The sequence below is a fragment of the Sus scrofa genome, chromosome 2, assembly GCF_000003025.6.
Source record: "Sus scrofa isolate TJ Tabasco breed Duroc chromosome 2, Sscrofa11.1, whole genome shotgun sequence".
Classification (NCBI taxonomy): domain Eukaryota; kingdom Metazoa; phylum Chordata; class Mammalia; order Artiodactyla; family Suidae; genus Sus; species Sus scrofa.
The window spans coordinates 149,309,228-149,333,734 of record NC_010444.4 but is presented as its reverse complement, the minus strand read 5'-3'; the positions used below and the strand labels follow the sequence as shown (position 1 = coordinate 149,333,734).

The window sequence follows — 24,507 nt, the reverse complement described above, 5'->3', positions numbered from 1 at the left end:
AGGAAAGAAGGAAGGAAGGATGAGAAGAAGGAGAAAATTGGAAATGAGGGATAAAGGGATAGTGGAGGGGCATTTGAACCTAAAATTAAAAAGATTGAAAAATAAATAAATAAATAAATAAATAAAAATTAAATAAAAACCCTCCTGCACTGTTGGTGGGAATGTAAGCTGGTACAGCCACTATGGAGAGCAGTTTGGAGATACCTTAGAAATCTATCATAGAACTACCATATGACCCAGTGATCCCACTTTTGGGCATATATCCGGACAAAACTTTCCTTGAAAAAGACACATGCACCTGCATGTTCACTGCAGCACTATTCTCAATAGCCAAGACATGGAAACGACCCAAATGTCCATCGACAGATGATTGGATCAGTAAGATGTGTTATATATACACAATGGAATACTACTCAGCCACAAAAAAGAATGACATAATGCTATTTGCAGCAACATGGATGGAACTAGAGACTCTCATACTGGGTGAAATAAGTCAGAAAGAGAAAGACAAATACTATATGATATCACTTATAACTGGAATCTAATATACAGCACAAATGAACCTTTCCACAAAAAAGAAAATCGTGGACTTAGAGAACAGACAGGTGGCTGCCCAGGGGGAGTGGGAGGGAGTGGGAGGGATTGGGAGCTTGGGGTTTATAGATGCAAACTATTGCTCTTGGAATGGATTTACAATGAGATCCTGCTATGTAGCATTGAGAACTATGTCTAGATACTTATATCACAACACAACAATGGGAGGAAAAAGTATGTATATATGTATGTGTAACTTGGTCCCCATGCTGTACAGTGGGAAAAAAAATTAAAAAATAAAATAAAATTAAATCAAAAGGATTTTGTAACCTAGAATTGAAAGGAAGAAAGCAGTTGAAATCAAGGCCTAAGCATTAATTTAAAATTACGTGGAGGCAGGAGGTGGACTGACTCATGGACTGGGCTATTTTATGAAACCATGAAACACGGAAGGTGGTATAATGCTCTGTAAGTAATAAGTTAATTACAGTTTCTTCATGGAGTTGAAATGGTTGAAATATACTCTAGGATACCTTTCAAGTGTCAGATGTTCATAATGCCATTGGTTCATGGAAATATTTTCTACTTTATGAAAGCGACATGGAAGATGAACTGAATCTCAAGGACTAAGGGAGATGCTGGGTAGAAGTACAGAGACCAGGCAAGAGCTAATGTGTTAGTGCAAAGGAGAGCTATTTAGGTATCTGAGCTAAGACGGTAGCAATGGGAAAAAGGCAGAGGACTAGTTAAGAGAGGTTTGTAAGTAGAATGTAGTATGATTTCAAAGAGAACCTATTAAAACTTTATATTTCTGTTGCTTTCACAAGGAAAATCTTCAAAACAACTACCACACATTTGGAGAAGAATACGTATCAAAAATTGAATACAGATACTGCTTTGATATAGCTCCTTCATTTAGGCGTGTGGACCAGTTTTTAGTACTACAAGTTAATTTCCTCCAAGGAAAGCTAAAAATTGTAATGCCATAATTATTCTTCTAAATCTTATCAAGTAATAATTAAAATTTAGTTTCCAAAAAACCCATTAGTGTGGAGGAAAAAATAAATAAATATGGAAAAGGCATTCTAGAGTAAAACACACACACTCTACACCCTCTACAAAAGTCAAAACTAAATTGATCAAACAAATCCTCACCTCAGTTTCTCTTTTAACTTTAACTTTTTCTTTAGCCTTTCTCCGGTTTTCATCTGCTTTATTTTTTCCTTCTGAAGAATTCCGTTTGCTGGAGAAAGAAACAAAAGTAAGGAAGTGAAAGAAATGTTTAGAATCTTCAAGTTACACAACAGTCATTTAGATGCAGGTGGAAAGAGCTAAGTGTTCCTGGAACAAGCATTTTCAAATCACCTTAAAGCCCCTTATTAAACTGAAATCTTCACTGTTTCCCCAAAGGACCTCTCATTTTGCCTTCATGTTTCCTGTTTCTGTCCACTGTAACAGTCTTTTCTTTTTTTTTTTTCTTTTTTCTTTTTTCTGGCTCATCTTCCCTTCTTTTAAATCTCCTCAGCTTAAATTCCACCTTCCTTAAGAAAATATCCCATTCCTCAAAGTGGAAATGAGTTCTACAACTGTCACTGTGCTAATACCTGAATATTCTTCTCTTATGATTTTTTCATTGTTTTGCAATATGTATGTTTGTGTGCACATCCAAAGATTACTCAGCTTTAAGCATCTTAAGATCAGAGATCTTTGTTCATACATTCATTCATTCACTCGCTTATTCAACATTTAGTTAGTAATTATTTTTCTGGCAAGCATTGGCAAGTGCCCTGGGGAAATGGGACAGTAATTCACAATATAAAGACATAGCCTATCTTAGAACTTACAGACCAGTGGAGAAGACTGACAGTCAACAGTCCCAGAAATAATTACACAAATGCCAACTATGATGATGATGATGAAAGTTATTCAGTGATATAAAGACTGAATTTCAATTAGGGATTGTAGGAGCTTTTATCCAAGAAAGGATAATCTTGAAGTGCAATCCATAGATGAGACGTTAGCCGAGACAGAAGAAGAGGGAATAGGAAAGCTCATAGGAGAGGACGGAGAGTTCAAGGATCTAAAAGAAAGTGTGAAGAGACTTTCCTGAGCCGTCTTCATAAATGCCATGTTTTGTATGTTATGGGGTCTGCTCTTCCGCAAAGGTCAGATGTCCAAGGTGAAAAGATAAAGTTAGTCCAGTTCACAAAGGAATATCAAGTTTCTTGTGGGCGTCCCATCTATTCTGTCACAATGAGGTGATTACGGGAGGTTTTTATCCTCCTTCTGTACTACGACCAGCTCATCAAAAGGCTTACAAAGCTCGGGGAAGAAATGATAACAAGTATTCTGTAATCCAGTCATCCCACTGGAAATTAGAACCCAGTGTATTAAGAATGAACCTAGAAGAGCATCAGAGACTACTTCTTAGGCAGTGTTGTGTGTGGAGGACGTGACACTGCTCAGAAGCTCTCCCTTTGGCACTGTTCCTACTCATCATTGTAGTCAATCTCCACTTCACCTTTTGAGTTATTCCCAAGAAACCTCCTCTCTACTTACAAAATTTCAGCACACAGGGCACATTTGTTGCCATGCATCCTGCCGTCAGGGCCACGAACTGGGTCGCTCTCCCGGGTACAATAAAGTCTTCCATTCCTCGCTTGGCTTTCATACTCCTTGCAAAGATCCTTTAAAAAGACAGCTAATTATATTTCGTACTTTTCTGCTTTTTAATCTAGAAAATGTACATCACGGAGTTATAGTCAAAGAATGTCATCTCTAGAAGGTGTTGTAGACACATACAATATATTAATGAGAACTAATGAGAAATATAAATTACTCAGTACCTCTAAATAAGTGGTATATTTATTAAAAGGAAAAAGAACCTAGGAAAGGATAAAGCTGAACAAAAATTTTTTTTTTTTTGGCTTTTTGCCATTTCTAGCGCCGCTTCTGCAGCACATGGAAGGTTCCCAGGCCAGGGGTCCAATCAAAGCTGTAGCCACTGGCCTACACCAGAGCTGCAGCAACGCGGGACCCAAGCCACATCTGTGATCTACACCACGGCTCATGGCAACTCTGGATCCTTAACCCACAGAGCAAGGCCAGGGATCGAACCTGCAACCTCATGGTTCCTAGTCTGATTCGTTAACCACTGTGCCACGACGGGAACTCCATGAGCAAATATTTTCTAAAACTAGATAGTTCTTGTTAACTTTCAAATCGATGGAAAAAGATAGTAAAGATCTGTTAGCAGTGAGATGCTGCCGTTTAGCCCATGGAACTCTACCTGATCACTTGTGATGGAACATGATGGATAATATGAAAAAAAGAGAATGCATATAATGCAGATGTATATGTATATGTGTATAACTGGGTCATTTTGCTGCATAGCAGAAATGCAAGACATTGTAAGTCAACTATAATAAATTTTTTTAAAAAAAGATAAACAAAAAAAGAGAAAACATCTATTATGGGGTTCCAACAAAGACGTAACAAAACACAGCAGCCAAAAACAAATAAGAAACGTTGCCAGTGAGCAGAATCTGTGAGCTAAGATATTTAAGAGCTACTTAACATGGAACAAGTCCAGAACAGTCTTATTTAGTTTGCAAGGAAAAGGGAATAAGACAGACTCCAACAGCCTTCTGCTTACTCTGTTGTCTCTGTGGCTCATTTGCGTATACTCTGCCTCCCTTATCAATGTTTATTTCGGACACTGCAGGTGGGATCCTCAGAGAGAGGGACTCTAACTTTCCTTCACGTCCTACTCAAAAACGTGGACCATCAAGACTAATTTTTATTTGGAAAAACTAAAAGGGGTTTTAGTGACTGCCTCCCAAAATTCAGAAGAGGTTTATACGTACAAATTTTCTGATTAATGCATTGATTCAGTATTTTCAGCTTTCTCTCCCTGTTTTGAAATTTCTACTATTTGATGAGGGCTCTCTCTCTCTATGTAAACATATATATATATATATATATATATATATATATATCAAATGTATGTTTATATATATGATATATATATATAAACTTAAATATGTATTTTTTGGTACTAAAATACTATCCACACTTAATTAGACTTGAATACATATATATTACAGGCTTTGGAATCTTTATTTCAATAAACATTTTGTGATAGCATGTGTTACTATAATATAATCTATAAAAAATGATTCTCTGTAGCTTTTTTCAACTGTATGGCCCTCATTTTCCCATTTCAGCCAAAAAAAAAAAAAAAAAAGAGCATAAGGAGTATAATTTATTCACTACAGCCAAGATATGGAAACAACCTGTGTTCCTCAATAGATGAATAAAGAAGATGTGATATATATATAATACAATGCATATGTATGTATATATCAGATACTATTCGGTCATGAAAAAGAATAAAAGCTTGCTGTTTGTGACAACATAGATAGCTATTAGATGGTATTATGTTAGTGAAATGAAGTCAGAGAAAGGTAATCACTGCATGACTTCACTCATGTGTGGAATATAAAAATAAACCAACACAGAAATAGACCCATAAATACACAGGACAAACTGGCAGTTGCCAGGTTGAAAGGGTCTGGGGGCAGCAGGTGAAACAGGTGAAGGGGATTAAGGGGTACAGATTTTCAGTTATAAAGTTACAGAGATGTGATAAACAACACAGGGAATACGGTCAGTGGTATTGTAAGAACTTTGTAAGGTGTATATGTGTATATAAATCACTATGATGTATGCCCGAAACTAGTATGATCCTGTACATTAGTTATAGTTCAATTAAAACATTAACAGAAGAGTGTGGTTTGAGTCCAACGTGCAACAAAGCCCCGTCACTTTTGAGACGTTCATTTCTCCACCAACACCAAGGAGGTTTTCAGAATAGATGGTCTTGAGGAGCTTTCCTAGATCTAGTACTGATTTTAAAAAAGATTGAAAAAAAAGCAAAACCTCATACTTGACTAGGACGCTTTAAAGAGAGACTCCATGAGAAGACACTTCGTCTGGAAGGAGCAATGGGGGTGCCCCCAGCTCCCTGGTAATGAGAACCAAGGAGGACGGAGGCAGGAGACAGTCACCTGATAATCAAAGCGTGGTAATAAAATTAATGCTCAGTGGTTCCCACAAAAGAAACAATGATAATTTCCGTTTATAAGGTGTGACCATCCAAGGAGATTCTGAGGAAATACGGTGTGATCAACCCACTGAGAGGTGAATTATGGGGCAAATACAGCTGTCAGTATAAAGCAGTCCAATTTGGCACATTCATGTCCAGTGACCCCTCGGAAACAATGGCCCCTGCCACAGAGACAGAGAGAGAGAAAAGAAGCTGAGACACGGTGAAAGACAAGGGCAAAGAAACTCCCTGTTACGAAGTAATGCAATGTTGACTATCACAAGATGACAGGAAGTGTCAGTCTGAAATTTAATGACCATCGCAAAAGAATTGCTTTTCAAAGTACTGATAATTCGGAATGTAGTGTGTATCTTATTTTAAACGAGGAATGCCCTATTTAGGGTAGGACATTTGTTTCACTGAACTGTATAATGATGTGGAAAGTCAGCTCCTAACACCAAAACCCAGACCTGGGTCTCCCCTTAGGAAAACGTGCAACGCTCCATAAAAATGGTGTCCTGCACAAGAGGATGCAGGACACAGGCAGACTCCAGGGGAGCTAAAATCAAAGTTGTTTCCCCAATGTCCTTATTCGACCAGGAAAAATGAGGCCTGGAGAGAAGAGATGACACACTCAGTTTCCTACACCCGGAGCAGGGAAGACCTCAGGCTAACACTTAAGTGTTCTGGCTTTTCAACAAAAAAAAAACCTGCTCATTAGCAAAGCAACTGCTATCACTCTCATTGAAATGAGGGTTTAATAACCTTGGTGGTTTAAGAAATCCAGGCTGTGATGGCATGTATTACTATAATATAGTCTATAAAAAAGGCTTCTCTGTAGCCTACAATGGGTATTCAATTAATGAAGGAATAATTTCTTTAATACTAGATTGAAAAATTAAATCATTGCATAATTTAGAAAAACCTAATTTTAAGGGTATCTTAAAAACCAAATGTCAATATTTGTTTGAAGTTTTGCTTAATCTGAAGCATGACCTTTATAAATACAGGCCTCTCTGAATGTGAAAAACGAGTAACTCTGTGTCCCATGGGATCATACATAAAGTGACCCAGTGGATATTCTGTTTAAAAGACGCTGGAATCATTTCACACTTACTCCTGTCAAATCTATGTCATGTTGCTTTTTAAACTAATTTATTCAAAGCAAAATTAATGTACACGATGTCAAAGAGAAGTCTGGTGGAAATTAAGCAGAATTTAATTTGCATACGCTTTGTCTTATATTCCTTTTTTTTTAAGCAAGGAAAGAAATTACGTATTTTGAGCTTTTGGTGTGAAATGCCGTTTTAACTTTGAATCCAATAATTAATATACCAGGAATAATATACTAGGAATTCAACTTAGAGAACTTGGAAATTAAGGAGAAAATTCAGTGTAATAATGAAGTCCAATGACATTCCTGAATTACCTTAAAGGTTCAAGTATCAGTTCCTTAATACTCACGTCCACAGGAACCGAAGCATGTGGATGTGAAATTTACCTTTTCAGCACTGCGGCGAATTCTGGCTTCACTTTCTCGCTTGGCATTTTCTTCAGCTTCTTTCAAGCTGTTGAGAAGATAGTTGGTCGATTTATGACTTTATCCTATTTCAGGGGCCAGGTCTGTGCTAAGCCCTTTCATATCCTTGCTCGAACTTGCTAAACCCATTCACACACAGGAGACAAGACTTTCCCTGTCTTGAATGTCAGAGCCAGAAAATTGCCAAAGGTAAGGAGGGGTAGGATACTGACTCACTGACAGTCAATTAGGAGCTTTGTTCTGTAAAACTGGATGGGTGTGACTCCTTAATTGACAAACAGAAGATTGTCAGGAAGGTTCACTTGGACAGGCCAAACAGAGAGCTTTAAAACAATGCTGTGACCTTTGGAAACCATAAGTTTTTCAAAGTCTGTGGGTGGGGGGGATGCGCTGGGGTTGTGGGATGGAAATCCTATAAAACTGGATTGTGATGATCATTGTACAACTATAAATGTAATAAATGCCTCGAGTAATAAAAACAAAAATTTTTTAAAAGTCGATTAAATGATTAAAAAATAAAATAAAATAATGCTGTGACAATGGCGAAACCACACTAAGCATTTGAAATCCATGTTATCATCCAGACCCTTATGGAGAGCTTTTCGACCCTGGAAAGTATTTGTTTGCCTTAAGGTAAAAATACCCTTGTTAATAAAAATGACATTGAACTGAGCTTCTGAGTCCTTTCAAATCTGTTATCTATTTGCAGTCTCAACTTGGACATGAGCCACGACTCTCTGAGTTCTAAGGCAGAAGAAACCAACCAGGAGTCAGGAAGGTCAAATTCTCTCTTTTAGCTAGCACACGAAAAGGAACAAATTCACAGAATTAGGGAAGGTCTGAGCACTGAAAGTCCATGCCTCCTAGGTAAGAAGGTGGCAGTGAGGATGCCCTCCTGTCGGGAACCAGTTACAACCACTATTTTGTAAGCCTGATAGGACATGTTCTAGAATTCCACTACAGCACACTGTAATTTTCAGACAGATGTGAAGTTCTTTATCTGTTAAATCTTTCTCTGTCCCGATTTTAAAGACCCAGCAATGTAAACACAGCACTTTGAGGCTTGTTGACACACAGATTAGAGAGCCTATGCTTTGTTTAACAGGCAGAATGTCAAGACTCATTGGATCTTATGCATCCTTGGGTCTCAGTGCTCAGAGCGGTGTCAGGCACTCAAAGAAGGATTAATCCAACAGTTCTTCCCTTTTCCAAGTCCCACGGTGTACACAACTAATCAGTTCAGCCACAGGACATTATTATTTTACGTCAGACTGTCATTTTCAATAAGACTATCTATACATGCCTGAATGAAGCGGTGCGTGTCAAATGACTGACCTGGACCTTCCAGAAGAGAGCACTTTTTAAATTTTAAAATACTGTGCCTTAAAAACACAGTATTTTTGAGTCGTCATAAGTAAACAAAGAGTCTTGAATTAAAAAGCTAGAATAACCACCCTATCCACTCCTTTTAAGGAACTTTATCAGATAACATGAATTAAGAGGAAAAGAAGCCAGAGTTCCTGTTGTGGCTCAGAACCTGACAGCGTCTCCATGAGGATGCAGGTTTGATCCCCGGCCTCACTCAGTGGTTTAAGCATCTGGCCTTGCCCCAGTTGCAGCACAGATTGCAGATGAGCATAGGTTGGCAGCCTATTTCCGACTGATTCAACCCCTCGCTTGGGAACTTCCCCATACCGCAGGTGTGGCCCTAAAAAGCCAAAAAAAAAAAAAAAAAAAAAAGGAAGCCATTCTGGGAGCAGGCACTATTTCCTCTTACGAAGACAAAGGATTATACACTTTCCTCCCTGTGGATGGGTTCTCAGAGCAGCAACCAAGTGCTCCTCAGGGCCCCCTGCTGGGGACGGGCGTACTTACAACAGCTCCGCACACATTGCACATTTATTGCCATGTGTCCTTCCATCAGGACCGAGCACTGGGTCATTTTCCCGCGTGCACCCAAGTCTTCCATCCTTTACGTAAGGCCGAAAAGCACTGCACATATCCTGAAAAACAGGGGAAGATGCTCTGCTCAGGGCACACCACTAGCCAGTGCCAATTGTGTAGAGGTATGTAAATATTGTAAAATTCACCGTTAGGTGTAGAACTCATTTATTTGTTTATTCATTTATTAGTAAACGTGGAAAGCCTATGATGTGCTGCAATGGAGACGGAACACAGTCCTTCTTAGCTTTCTCATAATCTAACAATCTCATAATGATACAAAGAAACATTTAAAATACCATGGGCTAAATATCTTGGGGGAGGTAACTTCTGGTGGAACAGCTGTATTTGAGAAGGGCACCAGACCTAGACTTAGGAAAGGCATGCAGCTACAAAAAAATCAAGCATGACCTCGATGTAGGAGACACCCAGCACCCCCCCCCCCATCACAGGCTCCTTAAGAAGCAGTTAAAAACAGAGTGAAAGCAGGATACATCATGACCATATGTGCCCTCTCATTGATTTGGCTGGTCATTTATTGCTCAAAACCCATGACACACTTACTAGGCTCTTGGCATTCAACTAGACCATGGCCCTGACACAGAAGAGAAATGGAATATGTACTCCAAGGGACTTACATTCTGATGAGAAGAAATAGACAATAAATACAATAAATTATCATAAGTGCTATGAAAAAATAAATGAAAATAGGGCAGCACCCAGAATGGAGGCTATTTTAAACACAGTGTCAAGAAAGATCTTTCTGCCAAGGTAACTTGTGCGATGAAATGAGATGAGATGAATGAGGAGGACCCGGGCATTAAAAATATGAGGAAGAACGTTCCAGGCATGGAGAACTTGCAAGTGCATGGCTTTTGTGGCAGTAACTAGACTGACCTGTTTAAGGAGCAGAAAGAAGAGACGTGTGGCTGGAAAGAAAAGGCAGGGGTATACAGAAAAACTGCTGATAGGCTCCCAAAAATAATTTCTGGAGAAGTTGCAGGAGCACGGGGTTAAGGATCAGAACAATTAATTTGGGGTAATCCCCTGTCCTCATTCACCAGCAAAATCAACAGCAGCATACTAGGTCACAGGTGTTGGCAGGGTGATGACAGGGCAGGTGAGAAGCCCAGCTGGGAGGTGATGAGCACAGGTGCAAGCATTTACTACCCCACCTCTGCCGCCTCCTCCAAACTCCAAGGGCTGGAGGGCCAGGGCCTACAGAGAACACCTCTTCCTGCTGCTGCCAACTTCTGAGAGTTTGCAGGTGGATTCCTGAGCTGGTGAAGTGGCAGCAAACTGGAGTTGGCAACCTAGTTCTAGAACCTTCTGCTTTGGACCTTAACCCTTGTCTTCTCCTGACACCAGGAGAGGCAGAGGCTGGAGCTTGGCCTTGGATATTTTCTAACTCACGTTTAGCAGAAAAAAAAATTGCTAAAGACAAATTAAAATTAAAAAAGCACACAAATCACTTCACACCAGTCAGAATGTCCATCATTAATACATCCACAAATAACAAGTGCTGGAGGGGCTGTGGAGAAAAGGGAACCCACCTGCACTGCTGGTGGGAATGTAAACTGGTACAGCCACTATGGAGAACAGTTTGGAGATACCTTAGAAATCTATACATAGAACTTCCATATGACCCCACAATCCCACTCTTGGGCATCTATCCGGACAAAGCTCTACTCAAAAGAGACACATCCACCCGCATGTTCATTGCAGCCCTATTCACAATAGCCAGGACATGGAAACAACCCAAATGTCCATCGACAGATGATTGGATTCGGAAGATGTGGTATATATACACAATGGAATACTACTCAGCCATAAAAAAGAATGACATAATGCCATTTGCAGCAACATGGATGGAACTAGAGAATTTCATACTGAGTGAAATGAGCCAGAAAGACAAAGACAAATACCATATGATATCACTTATAACTGGAATCTAATATCCAACACAAATGAACATCTCCTCAGAAAAGAAAATCATGGACTTGGAGAAGAGACTTGTGGCTGCCTGATGGGAGGGGGAGGGAGTGGGAGGGATCGGGAGCTTGGGATTATCAGACACAACTTAGAATAGATTTACAAGGAGATCCTGCTGAATAGCATTGAGAACTTTGTCTAGATAGTCATGTTGCAACAGAACAAAAGGTGGGGAAAAAATGTAATTGTAATGTATACATGTAAGGATAACTTGATCCCCTTTCTGTACAGTGGGAAAATAAAAAAAAAAAGCGCACAAATGCAATAGAACAAGATGCAAGGCGAAAATGACTAAGAGGGCAGAAGCAACAATACTAGTACTTAACGTATAGAATTCAGTCCAAAATACATCATAAGCAACAAAGAAGGACATTACATAAAGTAAAAAGAACAAGGAGGTACAGTCATGAATATACATTCAATAATGCAGGCTCTAAATATGTCAACAATAACTGATAGAATTATACAAGTCAATGATGGGGTTATTGGGTTTAGCACAGACTTCCCAGGAACTGATATATCATAGGAAAAAACTAAGATGCTTAAGCCATTAGAATTTTCATAGATAATTACACCCAAGAAACAGAAAGTAAACATTTTTCAGAACATAGAAAACATTCATGAAATCTGAATATTTATCAGGCCTCAAAGAAACTCTGAGAAAATTCTAAAGGATCACTATCACATGGCCTATCTCTCAACATGAGTCAAGAAAATTAAAAGTTAATTTAAGATGGAAAAAAGGACCACACATTTGAAAATCAATTAATGTATTAGTAAATAACGTTGAGAGGGAGAAAAAGTAACACATGTTGGCAAAGAATGACAAGTGAAAACACCTCAAGCGCAAATCTTGAGGCAGATGATCAGACAGTTTCCATCAACTTATTTTTATGCCAAGTTCGAGTCATATATTCTGGTTACTTTGCCTATTTCATAATTTTTGCTCAAAACTGGACGTTTTATTTTATTGTATTTTATTTTAATGGCCATACCCATGGCATGTGGAAGTTTCCAGGCTAGGGACTGAATGGGAGCTGCAGCTGCCAACCTGCACCACAGCCACAACAACACCAGACCCAAGGTGTGTCTGTGACCTACACCACAGCTCCTGGCAATGCCAGATCCTTAACCCACTAGCGGGCCAGGGATCAAACTTGCATCCTCATGGATACTAGTCAGGTTTGTTACCACTGAGCCACAATGGGAACTCCAAAACTAGACATTTTAGATACTTTAGCAACTCAATTTATGATTTTATTCTAAAGATTATTTTGCTGTTTTATTGTTTGCTTCATTGGTTGAGCTACATCTCTTTGTTTCTTTCTCTCCCATAGCTGTGTGTAGCTGTTGATGTGTCTGCTAAGAAAATATTTATACAGTCATACTTTAGGGGGTGGGGTGGTTCCAAGACCCCATGGATACCAAATTCCACAGATACTAAAGTCCTTTATATGAAATAGTGTGGTATTTGCATTTAAAATATCACCCTGCGTACTTTAAAGCACCTCCAGATCATTTATAATACCTAGTATGGTGTAAGTGCTATGTAAATAGTTGTAAGTACAATATAAATACTATATAAATAGTGGCCAGCATGGGGCAAATTCAAGATTTGCTTTCTGGAAATTTTTGGAGGGTTTTAAAAAAAATATTTTTGGTCTGTGGTTGATTGAACTTATACGGAGAGTTTATTATAAGTTTTTGTTGTTGTTGTTTTCTGTTTTATTTTGGTTTTGTTTTTATTTTAAGCCTAGTTTTCTAGGTTTTTTTTTTTCCCTGTATCAGTATAACTTAGAAGTTGGCCACTGATCGAACACTGTTTTTGCTCAAACAATCTCAAGCTGGTAAGACTTCCAGCCTCCACAGGTTGAGCCATGTATGGAGGGGAGGCTATTTAAAATTCAGGCCATTTTTACATATACCCTAGTATTCATTTTTCACTGGGATCTTCTCGTGTCTTCTAAGTGCTTGCACACAGCCCTATAATTGGCCTGGACTTTTTCAACTGTTTGGTCCCGTTTTGGTCTCTGTTGCCCCTGTATGAAGACTTAGCCAGAAATATACTTACTGCAACCACGCTCCAACCTAAGATCATCTTCTTACTGTTAGCAAAGATCATGACTTCCATCAAAAATATCTCTGGTATGACAGTTGCCCTCTACTCCAAATTTAGTAATCCACTCTCAGCAACGGCAAGGCAGTCACTGATCCTCATAGCCTGCTCTGCTGTGGTAGAACATATCAACCAAGCCATGGGGCTGATAGGACTGTCACAAAGCAAGAACATCATAGACGCCCATGGTTCTTTTCCAAAGTTCAACAGTTTATCAATTATAACCAATTGCTGGATTAACATAGGCTGCTGGTCAATTTCCAGAGTGCTAAAATGGTTGTTTTATTCAATTTTGTCTAGCCTTATAGTTGCTGTTTGGGGAAGGAATTTACTGACATCCTTTTTCAGCAACAGCCTAAAATGCTGCCCCTCAGGGTAGTTCCATGTTCATTCCCAAATCAGATAAGAATAATTACAAAGGGAAACATACAGACTAATTTTACTTATGAAAATAGTCTCAAATTTTATAATATTAGATGCAACTTCAACAATGTATAAAAAATTACATTGTGATTAAGTATGATTTACCCTAAGAAAATAATAATGATTTAACATTCGCATGTTTATCAAGAAATGATACAAGAAATTAAAAATGTTAATAGAAAGAAAAAATTATTTCAGTAGCTGCAGAGAAGGCATTTGATAGTGATCAAAATATTTTCAGAAGAATAAGAAAGGAACTTCCTAAACTTGCCCAAGTTTATAGAAAAAAACACCTATGGGTAAAACATTATACTTAATGGAGAAACTTTAGATATAGTTCATTTAATGTGGCCAAGAGCAGTCAGTTCAAAGTTCATTATCATCACTGCTATTGAACTGCTGAACTCTAGATGCTCGCCAATGAGATACGGGAAGAAAAAGAAGCTATAAGATTGAAAAGAAAGTTATACAATTTCCATTATTTGCAGATGATGTGATCACCTCTCCCCCCACAAAAAACCAGAATTAACAGATAAACTGTAAATATTAACAAGATATAATAAGGCTTTTAATATAAGATTAGCTTATAGGAATCAATAGGATTTGTCTTTGCCAACAATAACCATGTAGAAATACCATAAACAACAAAATACCACTCAATAATAGCAATGAAATTATAAAAATTCTAGGTATTCATCAAAAATATAAAAATATCTACAGAGAATATTTTATAGATTTCAGAAAATACAGAGAATTATATAAATTAATGATCAGATACACTATGCCTTTGACTTAGGCAAATTACTTATTGTAAAATGTCAATTTTACCCAAATTAGTTAATAAATTCTTTGTAGCCTTAACCATATTGGGTCCTCCAATTTAAGTTGAATTTTTTAATAAACTCAGTGAACTTCTTATTTCAAAAATATTTGTAGAAAAAAAGTATACATTCATGGGTAAGTCAACTTTGAAGAAGTAAGCTAAGAAAAGGGGATTGTCTTGTTAGTTACTAAAGAAATGAATCAATACAAACGGAAAAGGAAAGTTGGAAAAACATACATACATACACACCCATAAACTTAATATCCTGCAAAGTTGGCACCCTAAATCAATGAGAAACAATGAATAATTGAATTGATCAAGTAAGAAATCCACAAGTTTCTATATGGACCAGAGATGTCCGTGATTCGAAATTATGGAGGATTTCAGAAAACCGGGTGGTAGAAATGGAATCATGAGCAGGAGTCAAATTAGGGTTATACACTGAAGGCAAAACCAACAAGACTTGTGGATAAAGTGGTTATCAGAGTCATCAGGTTAAAAAATGACATACACATTAATGAAGAATAAACGGATGATGCAAAAGAGAGAAGGTATTTGTAGGAGGAAGATTCTGGAACAGGCAGATCATCTTGCTCTGAGAGTAAGAGACGGTTAATTTTTGGTGGGAGTGGGCTATGCAGAGAAAGTGAGTATATTGTTCTCTTTTATCATAAAGAGAAAAAAACAATAACAAAAACAGAGGGTAATTGCATTAATCCGTTCAAACACAGACAAGCAAAAATCTAGACAGAAGTTATTTGAAGGCACACAGCCAAATATTAACTGCCTTAATCTGTAAGTAGTTTCCTAGGTAACAAAACATGAAACCACAAGAACTTAATTATCTAGAGGTCAAAATTATAACCTAGGCATAAAACCTTAACAGAGAAGTACGTCGTAATATTCTATAATTTTATTTCTTAAAAAACACTGTTTGATTAAATTCAGTAAATGTCTGTCTACATATGAAAATATGCCACTAGTAATATTTCAAAATAGTGGGTTTGGGAGTTCCCATCGTGGCGCAGTGGTTAACGAATCCGACTAGGAACCATGAGGTTGCGGGTTCGGTCCCTGCCCTTGCTCAGTGGGTTGACGATCCGACATTGCCGTGAGCTGTGGTGTAGGTTGCAGGCGCGGCTCGGATCCCGAGTTGCTGTGGCTGTGGTGTAGGCCGGCGGCTACAGCTCCGATTGGACCCCTAGCCTGGGAACCTCCATATGCTGCAGGAGCGGCCCAAGAAATAGCAAAAAGAAATAGCAAAAAGAAAACAAAATAGTGGGTTTGTCAAGAATGATGTGTGTGTGTGTGTGTGTATGTCTGTGTGTGTGTGTGTGTCTGTGTGTGTGTGTGTGCGTGTGTATTGGGAGGATTTTTATTTTTTTACTTTCTTATATTTCATATTTCTAAACATCATTGATATACCTGTTTTTCTTGAGGAAAAAAAAGGAGGAGGAAGGGAATTGATTTTATAGAATGAGTTTCTAAATGTGGCAAAGAAAGGCAGATTTGAAAGCTATCAGTAACCCTTTCTGACCACCACAGAGAAGCAGCTCTTTTTTGTTCAAAGAATTTGGAGTTATTGACTAGTTGTATGGCCACTATTCTAAGAGTCAGACTGGATGAGCCCAGGCAGATTTTGATTGACTAGGTCTGCTGTGCAGGCTGAGGTGTTCAGACACTCCTGAGTCACAATGACAAGGAAGATGGTAACTTGGGTAGGCCAGGGATATTAAAGTAATTAAGGTGTGTCTTCCCTGACTGATCATTTTAATTATATGTCAGAGGCAGGAGGGGAGGAAGAGAAAGAAGATATTGGAGAAGAAGCTACATGGAGACCTGGAGTCATGTGAGTGATTGTCAATACCTGGTGATAGTCCCAGCTTTGTCAACAGCTTTGCGACATTATACGGCAGAAATTTTGCTCAGTCTGGGCCTAGAATTTTTTTGGCATAAATAAAAACTTTTGTATAAATGGAAATTATTTATAAAGGGAAATTATTGTGCGTTGGTTTGGCATCTTTGTGGTTTCTTTCATTTTGTTTAATTTTAAGTTTAGAAAACTTCACCACAGAAAGAGTTTTCTCAAACAAATATTACCCTGAATCCCAATTTGCAAAATAGATAGAAACAAGCAAGTCTACTTGAATTAGGACCAATCTCCAAGTATTAGAAAACATGTGGAGTAGGAAGCAAAAGAGAAAAGAAAAAGAGAAAGGAAATAAAATGGGTCAAATGCCTGTTAACACATGTTAAATTTGTAGCTGGCTTTTTAAACTTATTTTCTCATTCAATCCACATTCCACGTCACAGGTGAAAAAACTGAGATACAGGGGTACATAAATTGTCCAAGTGAAGTGGACAAGACGTACAAATTCTGAGATTTGAACTTAGGTCTACAACCCCATAAAGGCTTGTTGGAGATAAGACAGAACAGTAGGAATGAGAAATGGCCATGAAGGCAGACATCGCCTGGGCTCACTCCACCTCTTAGCATCCGCCAGTGCTCAGAATGTTTTCAGAGAGCTGGGCCATGGGTTGGGCCTCTGGACAAGCTGTACTGGATATTTAGCCCACCCCTGGGCTAAGCCAGGTTCCCTCCCTTCTAAGTAGCTGGCTTCACAACAGGCATGACCTAGTAATTAGGAAATAGACAGACAGATGGAAATAGGCTCGAGAGCCCTCTCCAAAGCAGCTATGACAGGCTGACTCCAGTCTCACCTTTGCGGGGACAGTGGCCCTGGGGGCTCCTGCTAAATGCCTGGCCCTCCTCTGGGATTTGGCTTCTTTTTCCCTGGAAGATGGCAAAGAATAGAATTCTTAGACACGTTTGCCCATGTTTTAGGAATAGCAACGTACATGTTAAACTTATTTTTGACTCTTCTTATCGGCGCAGTCCAGCCTGTCCGAAGAGGAGATATATCCAGAAATGATTACAGGTACCACCAATCTCTCCTCAGTGATGAAATATTTCTTAAATGTGGTTCTACTGGAGGCCAGTACCATGAACTGCGTAACAGACGACCGCATTCAATGCTTCCAACATCCAGGCTGTCATCAACTCTAAAACCATCTGTACCATTTTTGGAAAGCTCTCTTTGAAAGATCACATTCATGTTGAGCCAAAATCTACCTGCCATCGTGGTTTTGGTGACAACCTCTAAGGACACACAGAGCAAATCCAGCAATTTAATGACAACTTTAATGCCTCGTACAGTCTCCTTTCCAGGTGAAGAAGCCAAGTTTATCCCAGCATAATTTACATAAGTAATAAAAATAATAATTGAGTGACTTCCAAGTGATAACATGTATAACTCGTTTGTCTTAAGACATTTTATTTTGTTTTAAATGACTTTTCAATACACATATTCATAGTTTCAGTCTATGTAACAAGGAGGAAACTCTTTAGTAAATAATACACCTGCTGGTTTACACTGAGCTTTCAAGACACAAAGAGAGGATCACCCAACCTGCCCTGGGATTCTCCGCTCCCTAAGTTTGCCCTGCCTTCCTTCGTCTTCCTACAGTGTCTTCATGAGAAGCAGCACATGTGACCAGAACTTCCTTATCCCAATCTAATGCCCTGACACATTACCAACTTGCCATTTTAAAAGCTAATTATAACTTATCTTAAAAGGGTGGGGTTCGTATCGGCTTGGTATCAGTATTGAAGTTCTGACAGTGGTCAAGACTGAGAATGAACTCCCTGTTCAAAGGCAAATGAAGTCACTTTGAGGATTTGTAATTGATCGCTCAAGCTCTCTCCACCCATGGGGTGTCATTGGAGAGAAGAAAGTCAGGGTAAGAAGCACGGCAACAGTGTCAGTCAACTCCCAGGACCCTCGTTCTTTCTGAGCTGCAGGCAGTTGGAAGCTGCAATCAACTCCATGTTCCATCTCACGCTGGCACAATCCTAGGTGGCCAAAGACCCCGGCAGCTCAGAATATCCTGCTTCTCCTGGTTGGCTGCCACGAGAAGAGGATGACACCCTTCTCAGGGGGCTTTTTTCAGCCCCTAGGGTGCCACAGAGTCAGGTCTTAACAAGCTCAAGAATGTTTTTCTCCCATGTGGTAAAACACAACCTTGAACTCTTGTCCTCAAAAGACTATCACGCGCTTCCTAGTAACGTATTGATTCTGGGCCCTCCAGGATGTTTTGGAATTCTAGGGGTGAGCATTCCAGGTGGGTGGGATTTATCCAGCTTTACTTGATGAGAGGTATCGTAATAACTGCTAAGCATTTTTATTTACCCATTTATATTTAGAAAAATGTATGCGACAGAAAATAAAAGCAGCACACTTACTAGTTCAGAGAATACCTGGTAACTCAGAACACTTGAAGGCAAGAGGGGCTTTACTCACAAGATCATTTTGCACGTGGCACATCTGTTGATGAACACCATTCCCTCGGGGCTTTGAAAAAGTGTTTTATCTTGGGAACAGAACAACTTTCCATTTTTCATCAGTGCCCGATATTCGCTGCATGTTTCCTTAGGAAAAGAGGAAAAAAGTGTTTACTTTCAAAGAACAGTGTTATTTCATGACCACGACCCCCTTGGTAGGGACAACATTCACTCAGTTGATACAAATAACACAAATCAAAATAATGACTCTGGATTGTCCATTGGAGCTTGAAAATCACCTGAAGTTTTTCATCTGAAACTAAGTGAAAAGGACAGGACAAGAGACTTGGGGTCAGAAGATCTAAACTTATATTCCAGGTTTTCATTTACAAGCTCCAGAGCCACAGCCGGTCAACTTATCAAAGGCTCACGTAGATGCACGTATTTCCTAAATTCTGTGTAGATTAAATAGCATAACCATGTGAAGCCCTCAAAGAGTATCCGATACGCGGTAGATGTTCAATAATGATATCCTCCGCCTCTCCTCTTCCTCCTGCTTTATTATTATGGTTGCTCTTCTTCTTATTATTAGAATATGCTAAGATAACACATATAAAATACCTAGCACACAGTACTTCAATCTTAATTGCCATTAAAAGGTATACAAAAATGTTGCTGAAAAGGTTAATTCAATATATTTCATGAAGGCCTGCTGTATGTCACTTTTTCCTGGGAGTTTAATATCAATAATGCATTTGCACTAACTAGTAAAGTACTGATTTAAAATGTTATACGACCTGTTAGTTTAAGAAATCTACTAGGTCCTTTGGAGTTTATGTTTTTGGATTTTTTTGTTTTGTTTTGTTTGACTTTGGGGGGAAAAAAGCTTCAAGATCCTTCTACCAGAAGAAGTAAGTTAAAAACCAATCCTTTGCTTCAATTCTGACAAATGCAGTGTCTTCCAAAAGACTGATTATAGAATTCTATGCAGCCTCCTACGTCTTTGTAATAATCCTTCAGTTAGTCAAAGCGCACGTATTATGAGGGTGCTGTACTTCTCTAGGTGCCATGGATAGAGCAGTAACTACGGAGGCAGAAGAATCCTTGCCTGAACGGTGCTTGCCACCTAATGGATGATGATGTATCTAACTTAGCATCTTTTGCATGGTAGGCCGTTGGTAGCACTTGCAGAATGAAGACTGGTTAATGGTGAAGAAGAAGAAATCATTTCAAAGTCTGGCCCTGGGAAATTTCACGAAGGGTGACCCACCAGAATACCTTTAAGATGGCTATCACAGCCCAGTGAGCTTATCTGATAGTTTCTGGCAATAGACTGACCACTGAGATCCGTGTCTCGTCTCTGATTCTAGTGCATCTTATGCCGCTTTTGCAAGTTCCGGTTAGCTTCTGGATATAATTGATTCTATAAAGTCTAGATAAAAACCTTGACGTAGATTCAGAGAAGAGGCTGATGTCTTGCTATTAAAAATACATTCCTCGTGAGGTAGGTCTTCAAGAAAGTACTGAAAACCAAGATTCATAGCACTAGAATGAAGTTTAAATATTTTTAGTGGTCAAGTTAGAAAGAATATTATCACCCAAGATAATTTCTGAATTAGACTTCTCTGACGTCACAATGAGTTCAATAATTAGAGAAGACCTACTGGTTTATTTTTTTTTTTTATTTATTTTTTACACAGGCAACTGAGTCCCAGAGGGTGGGTTAAGAAACTTGTTCACAATAATCACTAAAGATGGAACTCAATGCTCTTTTCTGAGTCATGATGTTATCAATACATTCTCTTGGAAAATAGGAAAAGGCCATACAAATTGAAAGCAGAGCTGGGATTTTCTCTGGGAAAAATGAAATGCCCTGCCAATGACCCTAGCGGAGCAGGTCTAGACCACAAAGGAGCCCCGAGGCGGGGAAGAGGACTTCCACAACTGTTTACCTGCAGGCTAACTTCTGGCCGTTGGCTCATTTTTGTTTTCTTTTGCTTTGTTAGCGTTGCCGTTGTTGGTGTTTTTTGCCACATGTCTCTGAAAAACGGCAGCCCTGTAGGGCCAAGCTCCTTCTGTTTTCCTTCACTGGCTGTGATAGGGCCCACGCTCTTCCATCGTCCCTCCCCAGGAGCTGGAATCGCACCTACCCAGGAGCACTGACAAGGTAGCTTTGCTTCTGCATCACAGAAGCATATTATAAAGTTCCCTGCAGATTACTACAGCACGCTGCTGTGTTGTTCCCGCTCATACCTGTCAGAGTCAATGTGTTTTTATGGTCCTAGAAAGGACTCGAGCTACTGAACTTGGCAAACAAAAATTCCAGGACTATACGAAAGACTATTTTTTTTTTTTTTGGTCTTTTTTTTGCTATTTCTTTGGGCCACTCCCGCGGCACATGGAGGTTCCCAGGCTAGGGGTCGAATCGGAGCTGTAGCCACCAGCCTACACCAGAGCCACAGAAACGCGGGATCCAAGCCGTGTCTGCAACATACACCACAGCTCACGGCAACGCCGGATCATTAACCCACTGAGAAAGGGCAGGGACCGATCCCGCAACCTCATGGTTCCTAGTCGGATTCGTTAACCACTGAGCCACGACGGGAACTCCCTATACGAAAGACTAAATCAATAGTTTTCATTTCTGCCGAAATATCCAAAGGCTATCATCAGAAATGTTTCTAGGTAAATAATTACATTTTATATTCTTTTTGCTTATGCCAACATAAGAGGGGGCTAAATTTGTTTCTAAAATGTTTTTTAGTGAAATAGAGTTTAATAGTATGAGAAATATCACTGAAAAATTTGAAATAGCCATTGATAAGTACCACCCATTATCCAAAAGTGTGTGAAAGAAAAGTATGGTTTCATGCACAGTGAGACTCACACAACACTCTTCTTTTCCAGCAGAAAATCCAAATGAGCAGACTCTCAAAAGCCCAGCCTTTTTCCTACCCTACCATACCATTCTACCGATTCCGTGGAGGTTTCTGAGCCTCTCTTTAATCAGCAAACGTAGATGAAATAATAGAGGCTATAAGGAAATTCTCTAGAATGCCCCAGTAAGAAGTTTCTTTTTTTAAAAAAAGAGGTTGCAGTAAGATAAGGCAAGAGTATTTTGACATGGTTATAAGAATTTTGGTGGAGAAAAGAATCTTTTGACTGTTCTATTCTTTTAGTATTCATGGTCTTTGAGAGACATAGTAAATAGTTGCTATATAATTAGCGATATTTTAAATCTGAAATAATGGCATAGTTTTCTGTGTGTGTGTGTCTGTGTAATGTGTGTTGTGTGTGTGTGACTGGCTCTTTCAACTTGTCTTTCAAATTGATGAAAACATTTAAATGTCTATAGAAAGTGATCCCTTCTGAGAGTTGGTATAGACCCTTCCTGGGTCAAGGCCTCTGCCATCACAGGTCCTTTGCGTGGTCGACTGCCTCTCGCAGACATGCATTTTCTTACATAACTCGTGTGCATGTGTGTGTGAGAGAGCGAGCGAGCACGCTTCATGTCTTCATTCATAAAGATCTGCTTCTGCGTTTTTAAGAAAAGATGTCAGCGCCCATCAGTAAAACACGTCTGTCTTAAGAGCTGTGAAGGTGCCGGTCACAGAACATTGTCCTTCAGGGATCTTGGAATGAATTCAATGAACAGAAAAAGCAAGACTAACCTGATTTTCACCTTCACTGGCAGCATCTGGGACAAAAATACAGAAACAAAGGTTAAAGGAATGTAAAATATTTAATAAGTAAAAAAACCCATTCACGCAGGGCTTTTCCTTTCTTATTTTAATGGAAATATATTGCAAAACCACAAACCAACTTGAACACATTAAAATTGACCACAGCACATAAAGTGAGGGCATTCCACCAGGCTGTGTATAGTCACAAAGACAGGTCCAACTACTTCAAAAAATAATACTCATAAGCTTTCTGACTCCTCAAAATATCTAACTTCTAAGAGGTCCTTTCCGAATAAAATATGGCACACCTCTTTGAAAGTTACAACATACATATCAAGTATCTCCATTACAGTTTTAAGGTATAATGGAGCATAAAGTTTATTATCATACATATTCATAAAATTAAATTTTCTGATTTCTGATAATTCTGCCTCCTGATTACAGCCACAGAAATTAGAGCTCTGGTCAATATTAAGGTTCATTAAAATCAAGGTGCTCTCTCATGAACGGATTTATGCACCTGCACACGTCGTTTAGGAAAGTGGACGTCGTCTGTGTACAGCGATCGCCTAACTCGCCGTCTCGTGAGGTTTCATTTTAAAAAGTGGAAGTGCCTGAGAGCACGTGGAGTCCAGGCAATTTTGTTCCTTTCAAATACAAATAGCAAAAGCAAAAATCTACCTCCTACCTCCCACAAGAGTCCCTTACCATTTAGAAGAAATAGTTTCAATCCATTTAGGATTTGAAAACACAAAAATAAAATAGGCTAGAAAGCACTACTGCTTTAAAATAAAAACAGATGGCTGAATTTGATTTTAATGTTTTATTTATAAATAGAGTATTAAAATATACATATTAACTGCATATAAGTTTTTAATAGCTTTTATATGCATAATTCACATCAGTTATTAATTCATGTGTTTTATGTCCATATGTGTGTAATATGTATAATTCATGTCATTATGAACTGATACGTTTGGTGAGTGGAAGATGGAGAAGAATCTATTAGAATCTATTTGCTTTTCAGAACTAATGTTGAATTAATGGAAGTGGAAGGATTTCTGTCTTTTTTTCTTTTTTTTTGGTCTTTTTAGGGCCGCATCTGCGGCATATGGAGGTTCCCAGGCTAGGGGTCTAATCGGAGCTACAGCTGCCCAGGCTACCCCACAGCCACAGCAACGCCGGATCTGAGCTGTGTCTGTGACCTACACCACAGCTCACGGCCATGCCAGATCCCTAACCCACTGAGCGAGGCCAGGGATTGAACCCGCAACCTCATGGAATGGAAGGATTTCTGATGGATAAAAATTCAGATTATCTCAAACCACTTGACATTTTTAAAGCTAACATAGTTATAAAGCCACCTACGTACTTCTTCAAAACTCTACGTCTAGCAGACCTATGTCTATGTCTGGCAAGATATTTCAGGATTATTATACATATATATATGTGTGTATATATACATATACGTATATACACATACACATATACACACATATATGTATGTACCTATTAGGGAGGAGGCAAGTCCCTGCCCAGAGCTCCAAGCTTTGGAATGTGTGGCAAGAGGCAGAGATTACATGCAAATTGCTCACCTTGTATGAGGCAAAGAGCCAGGATCAGAAGCAATGGCACTGTGGCTATCTTCATGCTGAAGATGATGCAAGTTAGTTACAAGGCTGCTCCTTGCATTGCTCACCAGCTGGTGCTCTGAGACTGAACCCGTGGAGATGCAGCTCACTTTTATATATACACTGCGGGTGACACCCACAACAGCAGCCAACATTGTAAAACCAGTTGTTCAAGGTCACGCTAAACTTAATATACCACATCAATTTACTTTGCACCTTTTAGGATCCTGTCAAGGTGGCAGATATGAACAGATACTATTTCTAAGGTAGTTCTGATGTGTTTTCACGACACGTTCCTAGAAGGCAATAGATTAAGTCCAAGGACCCTACTCAAAGTTGAATACTTCAGTCCTATGGAAGACCTGAATTCCTCAG

General features: G+C 39.0%; 1 protein-coding gene across 1 annotated transcript in view; it reads right to left on the bottom strand.

The window, feature by feature from the left end:
- The window catches only part of SPINK5 (serine peptidase inhibitor, Kazal type 5), a 72,805-nt gene extending 48,552 nt beyond the window's left edge, over positions 1–24,253 (bottom strand). The window contains 8 exon segments of the mRNA XM_021084966.1: positions 1,690–1,777; positions 3,094–3,221; positions 7,143–7,209; positions 9,057–9,184; positions 17,198–17,270; positions 18,838–18,965; positions 22,490–22,515; positions 24,097–24,253. Coding sequence (XP_020940625.1) covers positions 1,690–1,777; positions 3,094–3,221; positions 7,143–7,209; positions 9,057–9,184; positions 17,198–17,270; positions 18,838–18,965; positions 22,490–22,515; positions 24,097–24,151 — 693 coding nt within the window. The 5' untranslated portion in view covers positions 24,152–24,253.